This window comes from Balaenoptera acutorostrata, chromosome 15 (genome assembly GCF_949987535.1).
Source record: "Balaenoptera acutorostrata chromosome 15, mBalAcu1.1, whole genome shotgun sequence".
Classification (NCBI taxonomy): Eukaryota; Metazoa; Chordata; class Mammalia; order Artiodactyla; family Balaenopteridae; genus Balaenoptera; species Balaenoptera acutorostrata.
In genome coordinates, this window is record NC_080078.1 from 13,968,180 (window position 1) to 13,989,027 (window position 20,848).

At 49.4% G+C, this 20,848-nt stretch overlaps 1 protein-coding gene across 3 annotated transcripts in view; it reads left to right on the forward strand.

Moving 5' to 3' along the window:
* GALNT17 (polypeptide N-acetylgalactosaminyltransferase 17) overlaps window positions 1–20,848 on the forward strand; it is a 482,627-nt gene that overhangs the window by 445,774 nt on the left and 16,005 nt on the right. For 2 of the 3 annotated variants that reach the window (XM_057529210.1, XM_057529212.1), the window contains exon 10: window positions 7,794–7,961. In XM_057529210.1, coding sequence (XP_057385193.1) covers window positions 7,794–7,961 — 168 coding nt within the window. Of the gene's footprint in view, window positions 1–7,793; window positions 7,962–9,454; window positions 11,175–20,848 lie in introns of those variants that run through there. The other variant, XM_057529211.1, reaches the window with a different exon arrangement.

Here is a 20,848-nt window from a genome sequence, read left to right on the forward strand (position 1 = left end):
GTAGGCTTTTTTTTTTTTTTTTTCCTAAGAGGAATTTATGAATTTGCCTCAACAGAGACATGGAAATCAACTGATCCACCAGCCCAGGTTTACCCTCCAAGACCTACAATTTCTAGCTCACCTAGCATAGCTTACAAGGTTGAAGCCTCCAAATTCCAGGGAAGGGCATTCTTCCAGAGAGTTCCAGGGACGTGTTCTCTCCGTGGAACATGAAGAGGCCGTGGCACATGGTGGGCAACCTACAAATGTTTAATGTTGAATGAAGGACACACAGATGGCCTATTAACTCCTGGGGCAGGGGGAGGGGCCGGATGCTTTGGCCAAGCCTGTGTGCTGGCCCTGGGGTGAGCCCAGGGTGGCTTCAGGCTGGGACAGGCACCAGCATACACTGGTGGGCTCAGCTGGGAGGGTGGAGATGGGCAGCATGAAAGGAACCACCGTGCCAGTGGGAGTTTTGGCTTCTAGAATCGAGGGAAAAAATATAGTGTCTTCATTGGAAAAAAAAAAGGGGGGGGCGTGCCCTGACTTTTGTAGGGTCATTGTCATGCGTTAAATAACATCCTGCCAATGAACGAATGAACAGCCCCAGAACAAGGCCCGGAGTATAATGGGTGTTCAGTGATGATGGAAGCCTCGTCCTAAATCTCTGGGGCTGGTTCCATCTCAGAGCATCTTCACACCCGCTCTCACGTGTGGACATCGTAACCAGGCCCACGTCTAACTCCTCTGTTAAGGCTCTGAATTTTCGGGTGGTCCAGGCTGATCTAGGCTGGCTTCTAGCCGATGGTTCGCCTGGATTCATCAGGGAACATGCCAGGAGCAGAAAACAGGCTGAGCTCTCCTTCCCCGGCTGCAGAGGCACTGCAGGAGGAGCAGAGTCCAAGATGAGAGGCCATGGGCGCTAACGCCCCAGGGCAGGCATCCGAGGAACACACAGTGGCTTTGGGGATGCTGAGTGTGAAGAGGCCAATTCAAGGCCCAACCCTTTCAGGAATCTGGCCCATTCCAGGCAAGGGCATGTAGGATCTGGACCAAACCAGGGAAGGGAAGTGGGGGAGGGGAGGGGAAGGACAGGAGCAGAGCAATAGGGGATGGGGGGGGTCGGGCGTCCAACCCAAGAAACCCACACACCCAGCCCAAGGGAGCTTGATGGGCTGGGTAGCTACCTGAGGGTCCTGGGCTGCCCAGCAGTATTGCTGAAGCCTTTGGGGCGGCCTCCCCTGGGCAGATGGTTCTGGAGACAGCAGGAAGCCTGGAGTGGCTGAGTGTCGGGAAGGAGCTAGGGCTGGGAGATGCTGGCCACGTGAGCCCACACGGGAGCCGAGAGGGAGGGAAAGGAATCTGTAGTGAAGCAGGAACAAGGCCCCACTTCTCCACTGGTGTGTGAGGTCTGGGGAAATAAGGGTAACAGACACACAGGGTTTACTATACACTGCTTCCTCTTCTCACTAATTTGTTTGGTTCCGTAACTGCCCCATGAGATAAATCCTAAAATGATCCGCATTCTGAAGATGAGGAAACAGACTTCCAGAAAGCAAAGGAACTGGCCCAGGGTCATAAAATTATTTAGTGGCAGAGCTTGGATTTCTGAAACAGGCTCCAGAGTCTGAGTCCTTAACCATGTAATATGCTATCTCCTTTGATGACACAGCACAAAGCCAGGCTGCTGTTTGAACTGGCAGAATGAGAAGGTGAGACAGATTTAACTAAGATCAGCTGAAAAGGGGAAAAAAATGTTTGCCAGCATTTCCATACCGTACCAGGATATAATCCTACCTTCCTATTTCACAGATAGAGACAAGAAAGACATGCATCTGCTTACTGAAAAATAGCGTCTGTCTCATTGAAAAGCAGAGTCTTTGCTCCTCTGACCAATTTAGCAGTCAGGGTGAGGCTGGCAGGCCTGCTTAGGAATTTGCTCCTGATCCTTGGGAAGTTGGACAGGACTGCTCACCCATCCCCCATCCCACTTGGCTCTTCCGACCCTCATCCTGGTGCTCTCCACCCTCAGGACCCCTCCCCCAGAGGCCCCCAGCTCTCGCCATAAAGCTGTGTGGTCCAGACCCTGCCATCCCCGTACCTCCAGGGACACTGCCCCAATCCATCCACTCCTGGACCCGTCTGCAGGAAAATCAACCTACGGTTTTGTAGCACAAATATGTCTCCCTATTCATTCCAAGTAGCAAGTGCATTTTCTGGAAATACCGTGCTTGAATCCAGCATGGTGGGTCATAATGGTGGATGGGAGAAGATTGAGGAGAGAGGTCCTGGGGACCATCCCACCCCCCAGGAGCTGGCTCTCTCTGCAGGAAATGTATCTGGTTCCATAGCATGCCTTCCAAGCTCCCAGATAGATTTTTAAATCAACTTTATTGAAGTATAAGGTCGGTACAATAAACTGCCTCTGTTTAAAGTGTACAATTTGAGGAGTTCTGGCAGGGGTACACACCTGTGGAACTCCCTGCTCAATCAAACTACAGAACGTTTCCATTCCATTTCCATTCCTGCCCACCCACCGCCAGAGATTTCTCCTGCTCCTTTTCTCCACCCCGGCTCCCGGCAGCCACTATGCATCCACTCTGAGATATAGCTGAAATATTTTTTTTCTGTATTCAGTTTGAGTTCTGGCATGCCCTGGACAGTGATGGAGAAAGTCTATTTGTTTTTTAAAATGTACACATGTACACGTAGTCACCAGAAACCACTCTTGTGGCTTCAGCCATGCAACAAACAAATAAATTCACCCCAAAGCAGTTTTGAATCAACGGAACCCATCTCTCTGTCTCCTGGGTAGAAGCTGGAGAAACTGCATTTTTCATTTAGCAATGGTTTTCTACCCTCACTAGGCCTGATTTTAAAGTGATAAGAAAGACCCTTAATATGAAAGCCATTGCAAGCCATGTTTTTATTGACAATCCGATAGATTTTGCTGTGTTCCAGAGTTATTCCACAGTTATTTGGCTGGTTTTTGTTTATTTGGCTATAACCTGCATATTTGAGTTTTCCCTCAAGGCTGTTAAATGTGGGTTAATAGTTTTACATGCCTCTTAGATCATTTCTAGTAGAAAATTCCTTTTTTCTCCTAAATGAGAATTAACTGTATTTGAGCTCAGAGGGTTTTTTCCTAATGCATTAGGGTTGTGGATAATGACATTTATTTCTCATGGGCCCAGCAGCCAAATCTAGAATAATCCCATTCAATTCAAAAGACATTTATAGAGCTTTTGCTCCTCGCGAGATACTTTTCTTTGTCCTTATGCTATATAACAATGGGTAGGATGCTGCAGTACTAAAACAACAATGACAAAAATCTGTAACAGGGAAAGACATATTAATATTACACAAGTATGTAAGCTGAAATAGATCACATGGTGGGGTGGCTTTGTGGAACGAAGCGAGATGGGGTAGGGGTAGGGTGGGGCTGTAATTTATTCAGGGAAGACTGTTGGCTCTTTTTGAGAAACTTCAAGTCATCTGTCAGACTAAGCCGAGAAAGAGTTAAAACAAAAGGTGAGTTGGGGACCTATAGTAGAAGATCATGGTTACAAGTTTATTCATAAATCCGTGGGCATTGGGAGCCATTGAAGGTTGAGGCAGGGAATGATAGAATTTGAAAGTGCAGGATTGGGAAGGACAGATGGAAATTGTGAAGGGATGGAAGGAGGACCAGTTACAAGCCTACTGCAGCAGCTCAGTTCCCAGAAGAGTCTTAGCTGGGATGTTAGGAGGAAATATAGGAGAAATTGGCCCTTCTTATCTGTGCTTCTGAATCTGCAGATTGAACCAATGGAGAATCATGTAGTACATATTTCTTGAAAAAAATCCATGTGTAAGTGGACCTGCCTAGTTCAAACCTGTGTTGTTCAAGGGTCAACTGTATAAACAAGAGAATTGATGTTCACATAAAGACTTATACAGGACTGTTCATAACAGCATAATTTATAATAACCCCAAAGTGGAAACAGTCCAAACATCCATCCCCTGGTGAATGGACACACAGGATGGTCCAGAGGAGATGGGACTCTTCCATGCCTTGAAGGGAGGCACCAGAGAAAATGGATCCATGGTTGTCCCAAAGACGGGAGAGGAGGTGACTGGGGGCTGGAAGAATGAAAGGAGACATTGTGGAATGGAGAGAATTGCGTTGAGCTTTAGGAGAGTTGAAGCCAGAAAGTTCTAGAAGGGACCCAGTAACTTAACATTTCCAGGCAGGGAAACAGCTGAAGCAAAGCCCTGGAGGCAGGAAAGCAAGTTGGACATGCAGAGGATGGGGAGCGGAGGTCCTTACAGAAGGAGCACTTCTAGATGGGCTCTCAATCCAGGACTGGGGAAACTGGGGGACCTGGTGGATGTCAGGTCTCAGCACTCACCACCTTTCCCCTGACCCTGGCCCCTTGGCCAGGCCAGCAGAGCCCATGCATGTGGCCTCCTTGTACAGGTTCCCAGTGTGAGAAACCACCTTCCCCCAGAAAAGAAATCCTGCAGGGCCCTCTTCACCTGCCTTACCCACCTGACGTCTGCCTGGGTGGGGGCTGGATATGTGGCCTTTTGCAGGTCCCGGAAGTCTGGATCTTACTGTTTTCATGTCCTAAAAGACCTCAGAAAGGAGAGCTTCTAACTCCCAGTGGCGTTTAGCTTCACTCTTTTTAAGCATCTGGGTCACAGATATGCTTAGTTAATTAATGTTCTTAGCGCTGCTCACGTGCCTGCTGGGTAATAGATTGATTCATAATTTCAATAAGCAGCTGTGTATATCTTTCCCCTGAACATAAAGGCAGCTTGCTGTCATTCATCACTTTGCATTTGATGAATTTAAACACATTCAGAGAGACATTGTTGGAGGAGGGATGGGGCAGGGCTTCTGAATTTTTTTTTACCATTTTGCCTCTAACAGTTATTCTGATTTGGAACTAATTTGGGTTTAAGACACATGTTAACCACATCTCTCTCTCAAGGGCATTTAATAAACTCCTGTCACTTGTTCCTGAGGGGATCCGGCAGGCTCCCTTTGGGGATCAGAACAGAGGGTTTCTGAGCAGCTTTCACTAGAAGAGAGAGCCCCTGCGGAGCATCTTATCCCCTGATGAGACACTTGTGTCCTGGGGCAGAGCTACTTTTCTGCTCCATTCCTGGCCAGAAATGCCCAGGCTCTCAGGAACCCAGGATCATCTGAGAGGAGGTCCCTCTGCTGCTCAGCTGCTGGGCCAAGGCTGCCAACCATCGAGTCTCTGGGGACCCAAGGATAAAAGCCAGGACCCGGGCAGGTGACCAGATGTCTTCATGCCTGTTTCCTCTTCTTCGAAATGAGAAGGGTAATAGCACCTACTTCACAGGTTATTGTAGAAATTACATTATTTCTTCTCTGTACCATGCTTAGAAATGGGGCAGAGTATGCCTCCAATAGATGCTGGCTGGTAATATTATTCTGTAATGGATTAGGCATCCGTTGTATATTAATAATGATCATCACTCCTGCTCCAGCCACCTCACAGGATCACGAGAATAGACATGAAGATTGTGCGTGCCTCTCGCCAACCTGCCCTGGAATCATCTCAGTGGGAATACAGCCCCATTCTTGTATTCCCAGTGCCTGTTCCCAGCCTGGGCACATAGAGGACTCTTCAAAACATGTTTGTGGAGTTTAAAGCAATAGCTGTGGCTGCATTTTGTAAATGAAGATGCTCATCACATCTGTAATGTGCTCATTCACAAACATGCTCGGAGCCCTTGGTCTGTGATTGTCTCCTAGGAAGAATGAAATAAATTGGACACGATCCCTGCCCCAAAGGAGTGTGAAAGACAGGTGAATGTATTTGTTCGAAAGTTGGAATACAGGGTTTTAAACAACATGGGCAGTCAGGAGAGGCCAAGGCACCAAACTAGTATGGACTCACAACTCGTGGTGAGAAGGATTGTCAGGCAATATCATCTGTGTATCAGATAGCTATTGCTGCGTAACAACTACCCCAAAACTTAGTGGCATAAAACAATATGCATTTATTTATTATTGCTTACAAGTCTGTGGGTCATCTGGATGGTTCTGTGATCTGGACCAGGCTCAGATGATTTGGGTTGGACTCATTCACGCCTCTCCCATCAGCCAGCAGCTTGGCTGAGGGCTGCCTGATCTACAATGACCTCATCCACTTGTCTGGTGGTTGACTGGCTGGTTGTTCGGACCACGTGGCTATCATCCTTTAGCAGGCCATCCTGGACTTGCTGCCATGGTGGCGGTAGGGTTCCAGGAGGGTGGAAATATGCAAGGTATATACCAGCAACAGACGCATCCCCCTTTCTGCTACATTCTGTTGGCCAAAGCAAGTCACAAAGCCAACCAATATTCAAGGATGAGGAAACAGATTCCGCTTCCTAATAGAAATTGCAGCAAAGTCATATGGCCCAGGGTGCATAGAAAGATGTGGCCGTTTTGGGAATCTACCCAATGCTCGCTAGCATTTGTTGCAGTACATGGAGCACGGAGCAAGTACCAGGATGGGGTTGTGCATTTAGGGTGTTTCTGCCTTTTCATCATTAGAAATAACATTGCAATAAATACCCTGTACCTAAACTTTTTTCTTCCAGTTTTATTGATATAACTGACATACAGCACTGTGTAAGTTTAAGGTGTATAGCATAATGATCTGACTTCCATACATCATGAAATGATCATCACAGTAAGTTTAGTGAACATGCATCATCTCTCCTGGATACAAAATTAAACAGAAAGAAATTTTTTTTCTTGTGATGAGAACTCTTAGGATTTACTGTCTTAACTTTCATATATAACATACACCAGTGTTAATTATATTTATCATGCTGTACATTCCATCCCTAGTACTTATTTATATTATAAGTGAAAGTTTGTACCTTTTAACTGCCCTCATCCAATTCCCCCTCCTCCCCAACCCTCTACATAAACTTTTGTTCACAGTTCTAATTATTTTCTTGGGATAGATTTCTTTTTTTCTTTTTTCTTTTCTTTGGCCGTACCTCATGGCTTACGAAGGGATCTTAGTTCCTCAACCAGGGACTGAACCTGCACCCTCGGCAGTGAAAGTGCGGAGTCCTAACCACAGGACCACCAGGGAATTCCCAAGATTTTTTAAAGTAGATTTATTGGGTCAAAGGAGAGAAACATTTTAAAAGCACACTGTTTATATTTTGAAATTCCTTTTTGAAAGGTTGTAGTAATTTACCCCCCCTCCAGCCCATCTTAGGCTCACCTTGACAAAATACAAATAATTTTTTTTTTAAAACGTGGTGTCTCATTGTTTTGATTTTTGATTTATTTTAGTACCTAGGAGGTTGAATGCTTTTTCATATGCCTGTTTCTTCTTCAGTGAAGTGACTCTTTGGGCCCTTTTGCAGCAGGGTAGATTTAATTAACCCCTGTTTACAAATGAGGAGGAAACGGACGATCAGAGAGGTCAATTGACTTGTTCAAGGTGGCCCAGCCAGCTGGAAGCAGAGCCAAGCTTTAGAAATCAGATGTCCTGCTTTTTCCCTTATTCCTGCTCCCCGCGTTGTTGAACAGAAGGCCAGACTCCTGAAACACTGACCGAGGACATGCTTAGAAGGAAATCAGGGAGTGGCCCAGGGAATCTGTATCCAGGCTTAGCAAGCCGTGGGCTTCCTGGACGGGGCGCCCCTGTGAGTTGGGTGTGTGTGTGGATGTGTGACAGGCCTGTGAAGGTGGCCGGGACTGCAGCATGGACAAAGTCCTGGGTGACCCATGTGTCCCTCGTGGTCTCACCACTACCTTCCGTGGCCCTGCCGCTCTGCTCTCTCCCCAGCTGGCCCGCTACACCAAGGAGGGCTTCCTGCACCTGGGAGCCCTGGGAACCACCACGCTCCTCCCTGACACCCGCTGCCTGGTGGACAACTCCAGGAGTCGTCTGCCCCAGCTTCTGGACTGCGACAAGGTCAAGGGCAGCCTGTACAAGCGCTGGAACTTCATCCAGGTAAGTGCTCCGCGGACAGGCCTGGCGGCCCAGAGCACGTGAGGATGCTGCGAGCTCCCCCGGGAAGGGCGGCCAGCAAAGTGCAACCCAAGGTCTCCCAGCTTAAGGCTAGGCACGTGGACTCCTGCGCGTGTTCAGGTGGGATCCCTGGGGCCTTTGCCTGTGAGACAGCCTTCGGGATCCCTGTGGCAGCGCTAGGCCGGGCTGGGCTCTGACACATCTCGAGAGGGAGTTCGGGGTGATTTCTCTGGAATCTTCTACATGCCAGAGGGATGGAGAAAGTCAGATTCAGACTATCCCGGGCAGTCCCCCATCCTGACACCATCCCCTCCCAATGCTTTCACCTGGTTCAGCCACTCAGACTTGGTGAAGCTTATTTATTTTCTGACTTTAGGGTTCCCAGAGAAGGCCCAAAGGCCCCACGATCCCTACCCCCTGTGCACAGAATTTTGGTGGGATTGTTCCCCAAGAGGGGCCATGTGCCGGGCACTACGGTGGTTACGTCTCTCTCTCTCTCTCTCTCCCTCCCTACCCCTCTCCCTGTCTCTGTATCTCTGTCTCTCCCTGTCTCTTTGTGTCTATCTCTCTCTGTTTCTATCTCTCTGTTTCTCTCTGTCTCTCTCATTCCCTATATCTTTGTCTGTCTCTGTCTATCTCTCTGTCTGTCTCTCCATCCTTGTCTCTGTCTCTATCTCTCTGTCTGTGTCTCCATCCTTGCCTCTGTCTCTCTCTGTTTCTTCGTCCCTGTCTCTCTCTCTGTCCGTCTCTCTGTTCCCGTCTCTGTGTCTGTCTTTCCGTTTCCATCTCTCTGTCTCCTTCTCTGTCTGTTCCCGTCTCTGTGTCTGTCTTTCCGTCTCCGCCTCTCTGTCTCCTTCTCTGTCTGTTCCCGTCTCTGTGTCTGTCTTTCCGTCTCCGTCTCTCTGTCTCCTTCTCTGTCTGTTCCTGTCTCTGTGTCTGTCTTTCCGTCTCCGTCTCTCTGTCTCCTTCTCTGTCTGTTCCCGTCTCTGTGTCTGTCTTTCCGTCTCCGTCTCTCTGTCTGTCTCTCTGTTCCCGTCTCTGTGTCTGTCTTTCCATCTCTGTCTCTCTGTCTCCTTCTCTGTCTGTTCCCGTCTCTGTGTCTGTCTTTCCGTCTCCGTCTCTCTGTCTCCTTCTCTGTCTGTTCCCGTCTCTGTGTCTCTTTCCGTCTCCGTCTCTCTGTCTCCTTCTCTCTCTGTTCCCGTCTTTGTGTCTGTCTTTCCGTCTCCGTCTCTCTGTCTCCTTCTCTGTCTGTTCCCGTCTCTGTGTCTGTTTTTCCGTCTCTGTCTCTCTGTCTGTCTCTCTGTTCCCGTCTCTGTGTCTGTCTTTCCGTCTCCGTCTCTCTGTCTCCTTCTCTGTCTGTTCCCGTCTCTGTGTCTGTCTTTCCGTCTCCGTCTCTCTGTCTGTCTCTCTGTTCCCGTCTCTGTGTCTGTCTTTCCGTCTCCGTCCGTCTGTCTGTCACCCCCACGCGCTCCCAGAATGGCGCCGTCATGAACAAGGGCACGGGGCGCTGCCTGGAGGTGGAGAGCCGAGGCCTGGCTGGCATCGACCTCATCCTCCGCAGCTGCACGGGGCAGAGGTGGACGATTAAGAACTTCATCAAGTAGTGGGAGGAGCTGGGGCCCTCGGAGCCTGGCCCCCGGGGCAGGGTCTGCGTCCTCTGGACCAGCCACGCTGGGAGAGAAACAGCAAGCAGTCGGCAGGTGCTCAGTGGGCCTCCCGGGGCTTCCCCAGGGCAGCCTGGGGCCCAGATGGAGACGCTGCCTCTCCATCAGGCATCCAGCTGCCTGAGGCTCATGCCCCCTGGCAGAGCTCCCTGACCCTTCTCTGGGAGCACGGGAGCCGTGTATCCTGCAGCCTGGATGTGGACCTGGTACCGAGGAGTGACACGTCACATCTCCTGCTCGTCTTCCCATCCACTTGCAGGACTGGGGCTGGCGGGGGCCCCTCCTTTTTCCCATCACTCGTAGCAGCAGCAGCAGCTTCTGAATTCCACCCGAGCCCTCAACAGCGTGGAAGTGGGTGGTGCTGGGCCACAGCCTAGCTCCCCCTCCTCTGCGGAGGCAGCGAGGCCCTGAGACTCCATGTCCCCCGGGTTGCTTCTGCCCAGATGCCTGTTCACAGCCCAAGATCGCCACCCCCCAAACCTTTCCAGCGGGTGGCCTTGGACTTTTCTGGACCCCACCCCCGAGATGACCTGGAAGGAGCTGACACTTCCACGGTCACCTGGGCATTAGGATCCTATGTGCCTGGACCAGCTCTTCCACCTGTGCCGTCAGCAGGGAGCCAGAGAGCACGTGGGGTGGTCTCAGCTGTGAGGGGCCCCCCAGGCTGGAGCCGGGCCCATTCTGCTCTGCCTGCCCAGGGGCCGGGGAGCCCGGACTCACAGTGGCTACCGCAGCAAGCAGCCCCCATCTGGAGCTTAAGGACTAACGTCAGCACAGCACAGGGGGCCGGGACCCTGGAGGGTACTCTCGTGTCTCCCTGTGCTCTGCCAGCTGGCAGGGAAGAAGGCAGTCGAGTCCCCTCTGAAGAGTAATAACTTTTTGCTGATTGCCCTCTGGTTAGGGTGCACTTATAAATCAGAGTTAATATATGGACGAGTGTGCATGCGTATGAGGGTGTGTGCCTGGGGGGGGCGAGTGCGTGGCGCGTGTGTCTGGGCGTGTGCGTCTGAGTGCACGGTAGAGCAGATGTAGAGGTGTGGCCTTGGACTTGTCGCATTACTGCCGGCCCAGATCAGGTCAAGGATGCTGAGAAGCTTGCGGGGGGCGGGCTGGCCAGGAGGATGTGGCTGGGCTGGTGCCCCAGATGGAAGGCCGCCCTCCTGCCAGTTCCCGTCTGTCTCCCTCGTGCTGTCCGGCCAAGCCCTGCCCAGAACCAAAGCCCGTACCTGCCCAGTGTGGGGTTCACAGTGTCTCATTTGGTGGCATCTTACTGGTGATCATCTCCCCCTTTGTGAAATAAATACATATGAGCACTTCCCAGCTCAGCCTTGTTTGCTTTTTGATTCTTCCAGAGCCCGGTCCAGGAGGCACTTCCTGGGACGTGGCAAGGGCTTCTGGTTTATTAAAGGCAGAGAGCGTTCACTTCGTGGGGTGGGGACACGGCCAGCCTGCCCTTGCTCTCGCCTTCCCCCAAAGCAGGACAGAACTTGACGTTGGACACCTGCTTGCTAACCCCCTGCTGACCCCAGATTAGAAGGGTCAGGTAGGTGCAGAAAGCTGTGACGGAGAGGAGGGCCGTGGGCGACCTGGCCGAGCGTCCTGGTCCGCCCCTTTCTGCCGCCGGCAGCCACTCCCATCTCTCGAGACCAGAGAGCCCGTAGTGGAAGCAGCTGCCCCTCTATTCATGGAGAAGCGAAATCCAAAAAGACGACAGGCCTTCTGCCCTGGAAATGAGCCTGGAAGGAAATGGGCTGAAGTCCCCTGGGCGTGGACAGCCCCACGTCTCTTCCCTCCCAGGAAGCCAAGAAGATCCGGCTTGTTCGGTGTAACCCAACCCACAGACATGCGTGTCAGCTGCCGTTTGGGGGGGCTCTTTGAGAATGGGGGTCCATGAGCACAGATGGAAAATTCTGCTGTTCGGTGAGGAGGAGTTCATCAAACTTAAATATCAGATCCTCGGGGTAACTATTAAGCCAAAAGAGCCAAGGGTCTGCCGGTCCCCTGCGGGGTCAAGGGGGCTTTGGGTAGTATTCCAAGGCGGTGCTTTGAGGAGCGATCCTGCCCAGACTGAGCCATTCTCCTCCTGTGTGGGTCTGAAGGTAGAAGCTCAAAGAAGGCAAATATTCCATTTTACCGTTAGCTGAGGCTTTGAGCCCATATCCCCCTGAGGTACTCAGTGGGCCCCTGTGGGATCCTTCATCCTCCGGGAAATGGGCCGAAATGGCCTCGGACCAGAGAAGCCACAAGACCTGCTCTGTGTTCCCCAACATCCAAACTCACGTTCCCCCGACGGAGTTGGAGCCCCACCCTCCGACTTGTTCACTGCGCTTTGGGCTCATTTCTATTCCTAAGGCTGCACCCCTAGCATACGGACAGCAGGAAGTGCCCTGGAGTTTTCAAGAGAGAAGTGCTGCTGTTCTTCAGGGCCGCAAGGCAGCAGGCAGGATGTTCGGGTTTGCTTGTTTACATGGTGGGGATGGGGGTGCTGGTTTAGGGCCACGGGGGGCTCTCAGCACCCCCAGCACAGCACGTGTGCTGCAAATCCTGGCTCTGGCCCTTGCTTCCGGCATCCAGGAAGCCTGGGCTGTGTGTCCGTATCAGCACCGGTTCCTCCCAAAGGCCAGAGCCTGCGGCCAGCGTCTGGGTCAGCATCCTCACTGCCCCACAGCACCCCAGGGGACCTGAAGGCTTGGGGGCGGCAGGCCAGCGGCCAAAGCAGAGAAGAGGAATTAACTGTGGCCAGAGAGGGAGGAGAGAAAAGGCAAGCAGGGCCCTGGGGGAGCCTAGGGTCTCAGTGCTTTAGGGGAATCTGGAAGTTCCAGAGACCCATACCTCTGCATAGCTCAGGCAGCAGGCTCCAAGCATCGGGCTTGAGTTCTGACAACCTTTGTCCATCTCCCTCCGTCCATGCAGTCCCGTCACGTAGATCTCCCCACCCTCCTGTCTGGTGGCCATTTCCTTCTCTTTCATTTTTTTCCCCCTCAATTCATATGGCAAAAAAAAAAAAAAAAAAAAAAAAAATCACAGATGGTATTCCTGATCCACGTCCAAGCCATCGAAGCTTACGCCTTTGAATGTGTTATTTCTCAAATGTGTTCTTTATACTGATTCTGGGGGCTACAGAAGAAGAAACCGAAAGGGCAGAGAAAGGTCAGTTTGGACCAGAAAGCATCATCGTAAGCCACTACTCCAAACCCTTTGACTTGGGTTTCTGAAGCCATGTTTCTTTCATCTGATATTTTTTCCGCTATTCTCAGAAAGTATCCCTGTTTCACAAAGGGCAGAAGTCAGGCCTGGGCAGAGCCGGTGACCCGCACACCACTGGGCTGTCCGGTGATCGGTTGTCCCTGATTTGTATGCAATCGCTCCTCCTTCCACTTTGCTTTCAAGGGCTGCTCTGAGAACAGCTGAGTGTCAGCAGCCCAGGGATGGACCAGGGAGGAGCTCAGAGCCTGCACAAGGAACCAGGTGGTCCACGAAGTCTGGAAACTGCCAAGGGGCCAGAAGCGGGTTCCCAATCCCCACTCATTGCCAGCACGCCAGCCTCTTGTTTTGATTTGAGCTCCAGATGTGCAGTTGGGCTGGCAGATCACCAGCTCCTAATCAGCTGCCCCTTCCTCTCGCCCGAAGCACAAATCCCTGGGTCTCTCGGCTACTCTGCTTTCTCCCTTAGGCAAGTTTCCAAGACCTACATATAGGGACAGGTGGTGGGCCCCAAACTCCAGAGGTTTACTTCAGTCCAGTTCAACAAATATATTTGGACACCTATTCTGTGGTTTGCTTTTTTTTTTTTAATTTACTTATATCTTTCTTATTTTTAAAAAAATTTATTTATTTATTTATTTATTTTTATTTATGGCTGTGTTGGGTCTTTGTTTCTGTGCGAGGGCTTTTCTCTAGTTGCAGCAAGTGGGGGCCACTCTTCATCGCGGTGCGCGGGCCTCTCACTATCATGGCCTCTCTTGTTGCGGAGCACAGGCTCCAGACGCACAGGCTCAGTAGTTGTGGCTCACGGGCCTAGTTGCTCCGCAGCATGTGGGATCTTCCCAGACCAGGGCTCGAACCTGTGTCCCCTGCATTGGCAGGCAGATTCTCAACCACTGCGCCACCAGGGAAGCCCTGTGGTTTGCTTTCTAAGACTTCCTGGAAGGAAGGAAGGAAGGGAGAGATGGAGAGAAGGAGGGAGGGAGGGAGGGAGGAAGGAAGGAAGGGAGGGAGGGAGGAAGGGAGGGAGGGAGGGAGGGAGGGAGGGAGGGAGGGAGAGAAGGGGAGGGAGGGAGGGAGGGAGCAAAAGAAGAAGGAGCTAAAACATATTGAGCAATTGCAAGGCACCATGAGGAATGATGAGTATCATGGTATTTACCCTTTAAAGCTTATATTTGAAAGAAGAAAACAGACACAATATATTGGGCCTCCCCACCCCTGGAGCCGGGGCAGTCATGAGATGGGGTCTATGCCTATCGGTATAAATGGGGTTCTTGGCGTGTTAGTAGATTCCAGTGTTCTTTCCCCAAAGAGGCTCCAGCCGATGGGTAGCTCTTGCAAGTGTGGCTCCCAGCTTAACTTCTTCTGCTGCTTATTGATGTGGGCCCCCAACACTGTCCAAACACAAAAAGCCAAGCTGAGGAAGTGAGAAAGCCAGACAGGCGTCACTAATGCTGCTGCTGGTTCCGGGACCCTGGAGACTGTCAGGCTCGCCAGTGATCATCACCCTTAATAAATGGTCGGGGGTTCCTGTTACTCCAGGGTCAAAACACCATCTAATCCGCTCTCCCACCGGATGCCCATCCACCAGTCTATTATCGGCTTGATAAACTCTAGAGACAGCTAGTTCTAGGGCAGAAACCTCTTTCTGACAGTGATCCAAACAAGGTCTGAATATCAGTAACTTCTTCCCACTGTCCGGCCCTCTAGAACTCTGAAAACAAGATTAACTGCCTGTTAAAATCTGCCTTGCACCTTAAGTCAGGGCCCCTCCTTGAAGCTTTAATGCTGCTGGTTGTTACTGAGAGAGAAACAACCTATGTTCCCTTGACGACAACTTTATCATGGACAGAATTCATCTTTGCCACCTGGTGAAATGGTTCACTGTCTTGGCTAGGCTGCCACGATCCATTTGCCACAGACTGGGGTGCTCTGTGGTACCCCCTTATCCACGGGGATATGTTCCCAGACCCCTAGTGGATGCCTGAAACTACAATAGCACCAAGCTCTATATATACTATGTTTTTCCTATACATACATAGCTATGATAAAGTGTAATTCATAAATTAGGCACAGTAAGGGATTAACAACAATAATGATAACATAGAACAATATACTGTAATAAAAGTTGTGTGAATGTGGTCTCTCTCTCTCAGTATTTCTTATTGTACAAATTTAATGCCCTTTCCATCTTAACTAAGAACTTGTCACACACTGTGGCTGTTACTTTTGCCGTTTGAGGTGCGGCAGCAAATCTAGCTCGGATTTCTTTTTCCTTCTGCACGGTTTCACAGATAGAAGATTCGTTCTCACCGCAGATCTTAGTAACCTCAATATACGGTTTTTTTTCTTTCCTTATTAAGTGGAGAATTTTCACCTTTCGCCTAAAGGAAACACTTCATGGTGCAGCCAAATTGGTCAGAGGGAGGCTGAGGGGTTCTTGGTGAACTTCATCAATTTCAGCTGGACTAATCTTTTCACCAAATATGTAGTTCATGGGTAGCTAACATTATGAACCCTCCCTCAGCCCCGGGAGTCTGGGCTTGCATCCAGTGTGGGATCCAGCTTTGAACAGCAGGAAAAGCAGAGCTTTCAGTGGTCACATCCAACAGGCACTGGGCGAGGTTTGAGCCTCAGCAACTTCAGATGCTGAAATTTCTACAGAGGCCTGGGGCACTGTCCTTGGTTAGTTATAAGGCAGGTTTATGATCCAGCCACGCAGATAACAAACAAGAATACAGGCTGCCATATATACAATGAAATATTACTCAGCCATGAAAAGGAACAAAATTGGGTCATTTGTAGAGATGTGGATGGACCTAGAGTCTGTCATACAGAGTGAAGTAAGTCAGAAAGAGAAAAACAAATACCGTATATTAACGTGTATATATGGAATCTAGAAAAATGGTACAGATGAACCTATTTGCAGGGCAGGAACAGAGACGCAGATGTAGAGAACGGACATGTGGACACAGTGGGGGAAGCAGGGTGGGATGAATTGGGAGATTGGAATTGACATATGGGAGGGAGGTCCAAGAGGGAGGGGATATATGTATATATATAGCTGATTCACTTAGCTCACTTAGCTGTACAGCAGAAACTAACACAAAGTTGTAAAGCAACTATACCCACCCCTCAAAAAAACAAAAAAGAATGTACAGGCTGCTCTGCTTAGAACTTTCCCCAGACTCTTTTGCCCTTGAAAACACACAAAGAAGAACGAAAGTTCCCCGGCCTGGCCCAAGTCACCAAACCAAGTTTCTGGTGCCCAAATTCATGTCTCCGAATTTCTCTGCATCATTCCAAGTCCCGACCTCTCTAATTCAGTATTCCAGATACTTGAGTAAATGTTTGCCTGGACATTTGCTCCTATGACCAAAGCTTAGAAAATGAAGATTATTTCACTGCACAGTTGCAGAGTGCCTCCGAGACCCCCTCGGACATGCATCCCACCACTCTGCTATTTATACCCACATATTAGATATTCTTTGAAGCGTGTCCCCCATCTAGGGCCAACGCGGAAATCAGAGGAAAGTTCTGGTTCCCATGTGCACTGAGAATGCATTTCCTTTCCACTGTTTTAGAATTCAGAGTCCCTTTGTCCCCAGAAGCCCAACCCTAACCCACCACGAATTTGTCCAAATTAGTGAGGTTCTAAGTCTGTCTTGGGACTGTTTGTAGAATTCTTTTTGAAGGTGGAATTGCTGCTCTGGCTCCTGGAGAGGACATGTGTTTCTTTCTGGAGCATTTCCGTGAGGTTCTGGTCAGTAACCAGCAAGGCGCTAGGCTCAAAGCAGGCGGGGAACAGGGGAAATCGGCTCTTTGCAAGAGCCCGGGGCAGAAGAGGCCAGAAACTCCTGCCTCCCATCCACCCCGTGCTCAGGTGGTCCACAGCCTGACCCTGACCCTGACCCTGACCCTGATGGAGAGCCTCTGCTCTCCTGGGCTCTCCCAGCGCATGTGACAGTCTCCCAGAGGTGTCGTATTAGACAGAGTCCAGCTCTTGACAGCTGTGAGATAAACATGCTTGATGACAGTGGAAGAAAGCTGCCATCTCTGCGGAGGAAATAGTCTGTGCTTTGGGTCGTTGTAGTGGGAAGTTTGTTGTTGTTCTTCGGTTTTGGTTTTGGTCTTAAGTTTTTGGGTTTTGAGTTATCTGCTGTTTAAAGACCTTTCTTACCCCAAAAGAACTATCCAGAAGGGTGAGGAAGTTTCCCACTGGTACCTAGATATTGGCGAAGCTGGGTGGGGGCAAGTGTTTCTCTCAAACACAGGGAGGTTTTGTGTTTTGGTTTTGTTTTGCTATTTTTTTTGTTTGTTTTTACTGCTTTCCCTGGATTTCCATTGTTGGTGGGCCGGTTTCCTCATCAGGCTGGTGCTAACTGCTGATGCGGGTGGTGGGGAGGATTTGCTTGGCAGGACAGGACCAGCCTTGTGCCTGGGAGTGGGGCACAAAAGTGTCATTATCACCATAGTTATAACAACCACCTTTATTTGAGCACGTGCTGTGTGCAGGCCATAGGCAAAGGCTTTTACAAGCACCCTCTCTCTTAATTTTCCCAACGACCTCCCGGCCAGTACTTTTATTTTCCCTTTATAGGTGAGAATACCGGGGCTCAGAGAGATCAGAACCTGTCGCAGTGTCCCGGAGTCTGTAAGGGGCAGGTTTGCAATTCAGACTCACTCAAAAGCACTTGTTCATAATCATTAGGCAACACTACCTGTCCAGCAGCTTTGCTCCAAGCCCTCTGTTCTAACATAAAAGCCTCGGAAGAGACAGGAGGAGGCTGGCTAAGCAGTTACAGGAATGTGCCTAGGTTCTCTGCCATGGGCTTGCATGATAGAGGAGCAGAGAGTCACCAACTTCATTTCACGTGTCCCCAGGCCCTGGGAGCATCTTGGTCCCTGGGAGGCGGCCGCTGACTCAGAACAGCCAGTGCTGCCTTAGGCTCTGCCTCCTGCCCAGACTTCTGCTTCCCTCTGGTCAGCTTGAAGTGGCAACACATATATACTTTAAGGTGAAAAAGGAATGGCCGGACCTGCCTGAAATGGTTCAAAGAGCCCTCAGCAGGCTAGGAAAATAGTCCGACTCAAACAGGAGCAAAAATTTTGGGGGTAAGTTACAAATGAATTGAAGGTTGATTAGAGAAAAATTAAATAATAGAGGTAAGTAATAACAAGAGGAAAATAACCTCAAGAATCCCACCATCCAACCTAGAGATTATCATACTAAGTGAAGTCAGAAAGAGAAAGACAAATACCATATGATATCGCTTATATGTAGAATGTAAAATATGACACAAATGAACCTATCTACGAAACAGAAACAGACTCACGGACATAGAGAACGGACTTGTGGTTGCTGGGCGGGGACAGGGGTGGATTGGGAGTTTGGGATTAACAGATGCAAACTATTACATACAGAAGGGATAACCAACAAGGTCCTACTGTAGAGCACAGGGAACTATATTCAGTATCCTGGGAAACCATAACGGAAAAGAATATAAAAAAGAATGTATATATGTGTATAACTGACTCACTTTGCTGTATGGCAGAAATTAACACAACATTGTAAATCATATACTTCAATTAAAAAATAAAAAAACATAAGCATTGTCTTATCCAATCATCTCAGGCACTGGATGCCAGGGTCTGGGAAGTGGCTGTCCATCTGCCCAGGAGACAGCACTGCCACTCTCTTATACTTGGCCGCTATTAGCTGTAACAAAGACACAGTGGCCTGGGGGCATCCTTCAGCAGAGCCATAAAAGTGCAATGATATAGACAGTTTAGTCAATACCATTAATGGCTATTATGGAAAAGCCAATTGGGATTTGGGTCTGGGGAATCTATGTTTCTGCTCCTGTAGGCAGTAAGAGGATGTATCAGAGACTGCCAGTTACCTACCCAATTCCCCTTCTTCTTTGATAAGAGAATCTCAGTATTGCTGTGTGCAACAAGGTGCCCAGCTAGGAAACCACATTTCCCAGCCTCCCTTGCCGATAGGAAATGTTCTTTAAAGAGGCTCATTCAGCTTGGAGATATACCCTTTGGCCCTTGCCTCCTCCTTTCCCTGCTTCCTGGAACATGGACGTGATGGCTAGAGCTGCAGCAACCATATTATAACTAGAAGGTGACTTTGAGAACAGTGCAGCAAAAAATAATGGTACCCTGGGCTTCTGATGAAGCTATCATACTAACCCTGGGTTGCCTACTTAAAAGTTTCTTTACATGAGAGAAAAATTAAGTGAAAAAATAAATCTCTTATTTATGCCACAGTTTTCTGGGTTTCTTGATGTATGCCGTTGAACCTAATCTTTACTGATTCAGAAACAAAATTTCTGCTGATTCAGGAAACCTGATGCAGGATGGTCTAAAATGTCTGGTGCAATGGTTCAACCCTGAAGGTGAAGATGTAGGCTGGTGTGGAAACTTCCTGGAGCTCATAATTTTGCAGATGAGTTAGTAATAAGTCAGCCACTACAACATACAAAGACCTATTTGTATGCTGCTTTGTATGAAGCAGGCCAAATGTTCTCTAGAATCCATGACCTGAATACTACCAAGCTGTAAGAGAGAAGAGACCTCTAGGTCTTGATTGGGCAGCATTAGGACACATGGACCAGGATGAGATGAGAAAGGCAAGAACTTCTCAGTAGGTAAGTCTCTGACAATTTCAGTGTCAGGAAAGAGGATCTGGAGAAGAGCCCAGGGCCAGGCTCCTTTTGGCCAGGACATACTGAGGATTTTGGCTGGGTCTGTACCACCCAGAGTCATTCTCTCCAAGCTTATAGCCATCATGACTAGGTATAGTTCCTAGTCTTTTTTGAACATAGATGGGACTATGTGAATAAGTTTTCCCCAAGAGAGTGTGAATGGAGGTTATGGGTGCCTCTTTGGGGTTGAGCTTTCATGGAAGTGGGTTTGCCTTCACCCTTCTTCCTTTTCCTTTCTGGGCTGAATGCAGACAACTGTGGGATCTTAGGGGACAGTGGAGCCTTAAGGTGGAAGGAATCTCAGGCCCTGAATGATTGCATGAAAGAGACCCTCTCGTTGACCTCATTGACTTCACTGACCAGGATTGTTTCATTGAGCCCTTACATGTTCAGGTCTGTTACCGCACTTTAGACTACCCTAGCTAATACAAGCTCTTTCATATACCGTGTTAGCTATCTACTGCTGCATAGGAAACGATCCCAAAGCTCAGTCACGTAAGACCATGCATTTATGATCTCACAGTTTCTGTGGGTCAGCTTCTAAAGGCAGTTTAGCTGGGTCCTCTGCTTCAGGGCCTCTCACAGGATGCAGTGGAGATGCTGGCTACTGCTGGAGTAATCTCAAAGCTCAGCTGGTGGAAGAGCTCCTTCCAAGATCCACGGTTGTTGGGAGGATTCATTTGGACTGATGGCGTCAGCTCTTTGCTGGCTGATCGGCCGGAGGCCTCAGTTCTTTGCCACGTGGCCCTCTTTATAGAAAGTTCACGACATGGCAGCTTCATCTGAGCAAGCAAGTGAGAGCACCAGAGAGAAAAAGAGCCAGCAATAAGGAAATCACAATCTTGTGTAGCCCAACCTCAGAGGTGAAATCTCATCACTTCTGCCATATTCTGTTTGCTAGAAGCAAGTCACTAGGTCCGGCCCACCCTCAGGGAGGAGATACACAAGGGCCTGGGGGGTGTCAAGAAGCAGCAATCATCAGGAACCATTCAAAAGCTGCCCAACACATACATTTAAGTCTCCCAAGAATCCTGCTTAAATCCGGTATTTACTCTGATTTAGTGAGGCCCATTGAAACAAGGAAACTGAGCCCCAGAGAGGTTCTTTAGCTCGTCCAGGGTTACACAGGTCATCAGTGGTAGAGAGAGAACCAGCTGTGTAGGGCCAGCACCTGCGTTTGTCTTCCCACACCTCCATCTGGGCTTCAGGTGCGTCCTACCCAGCAGTGAGGCCGCCCAGAAATAGGAAATAGAAATCACTCACCTAGGAGCCTGAAAAAGAGAGG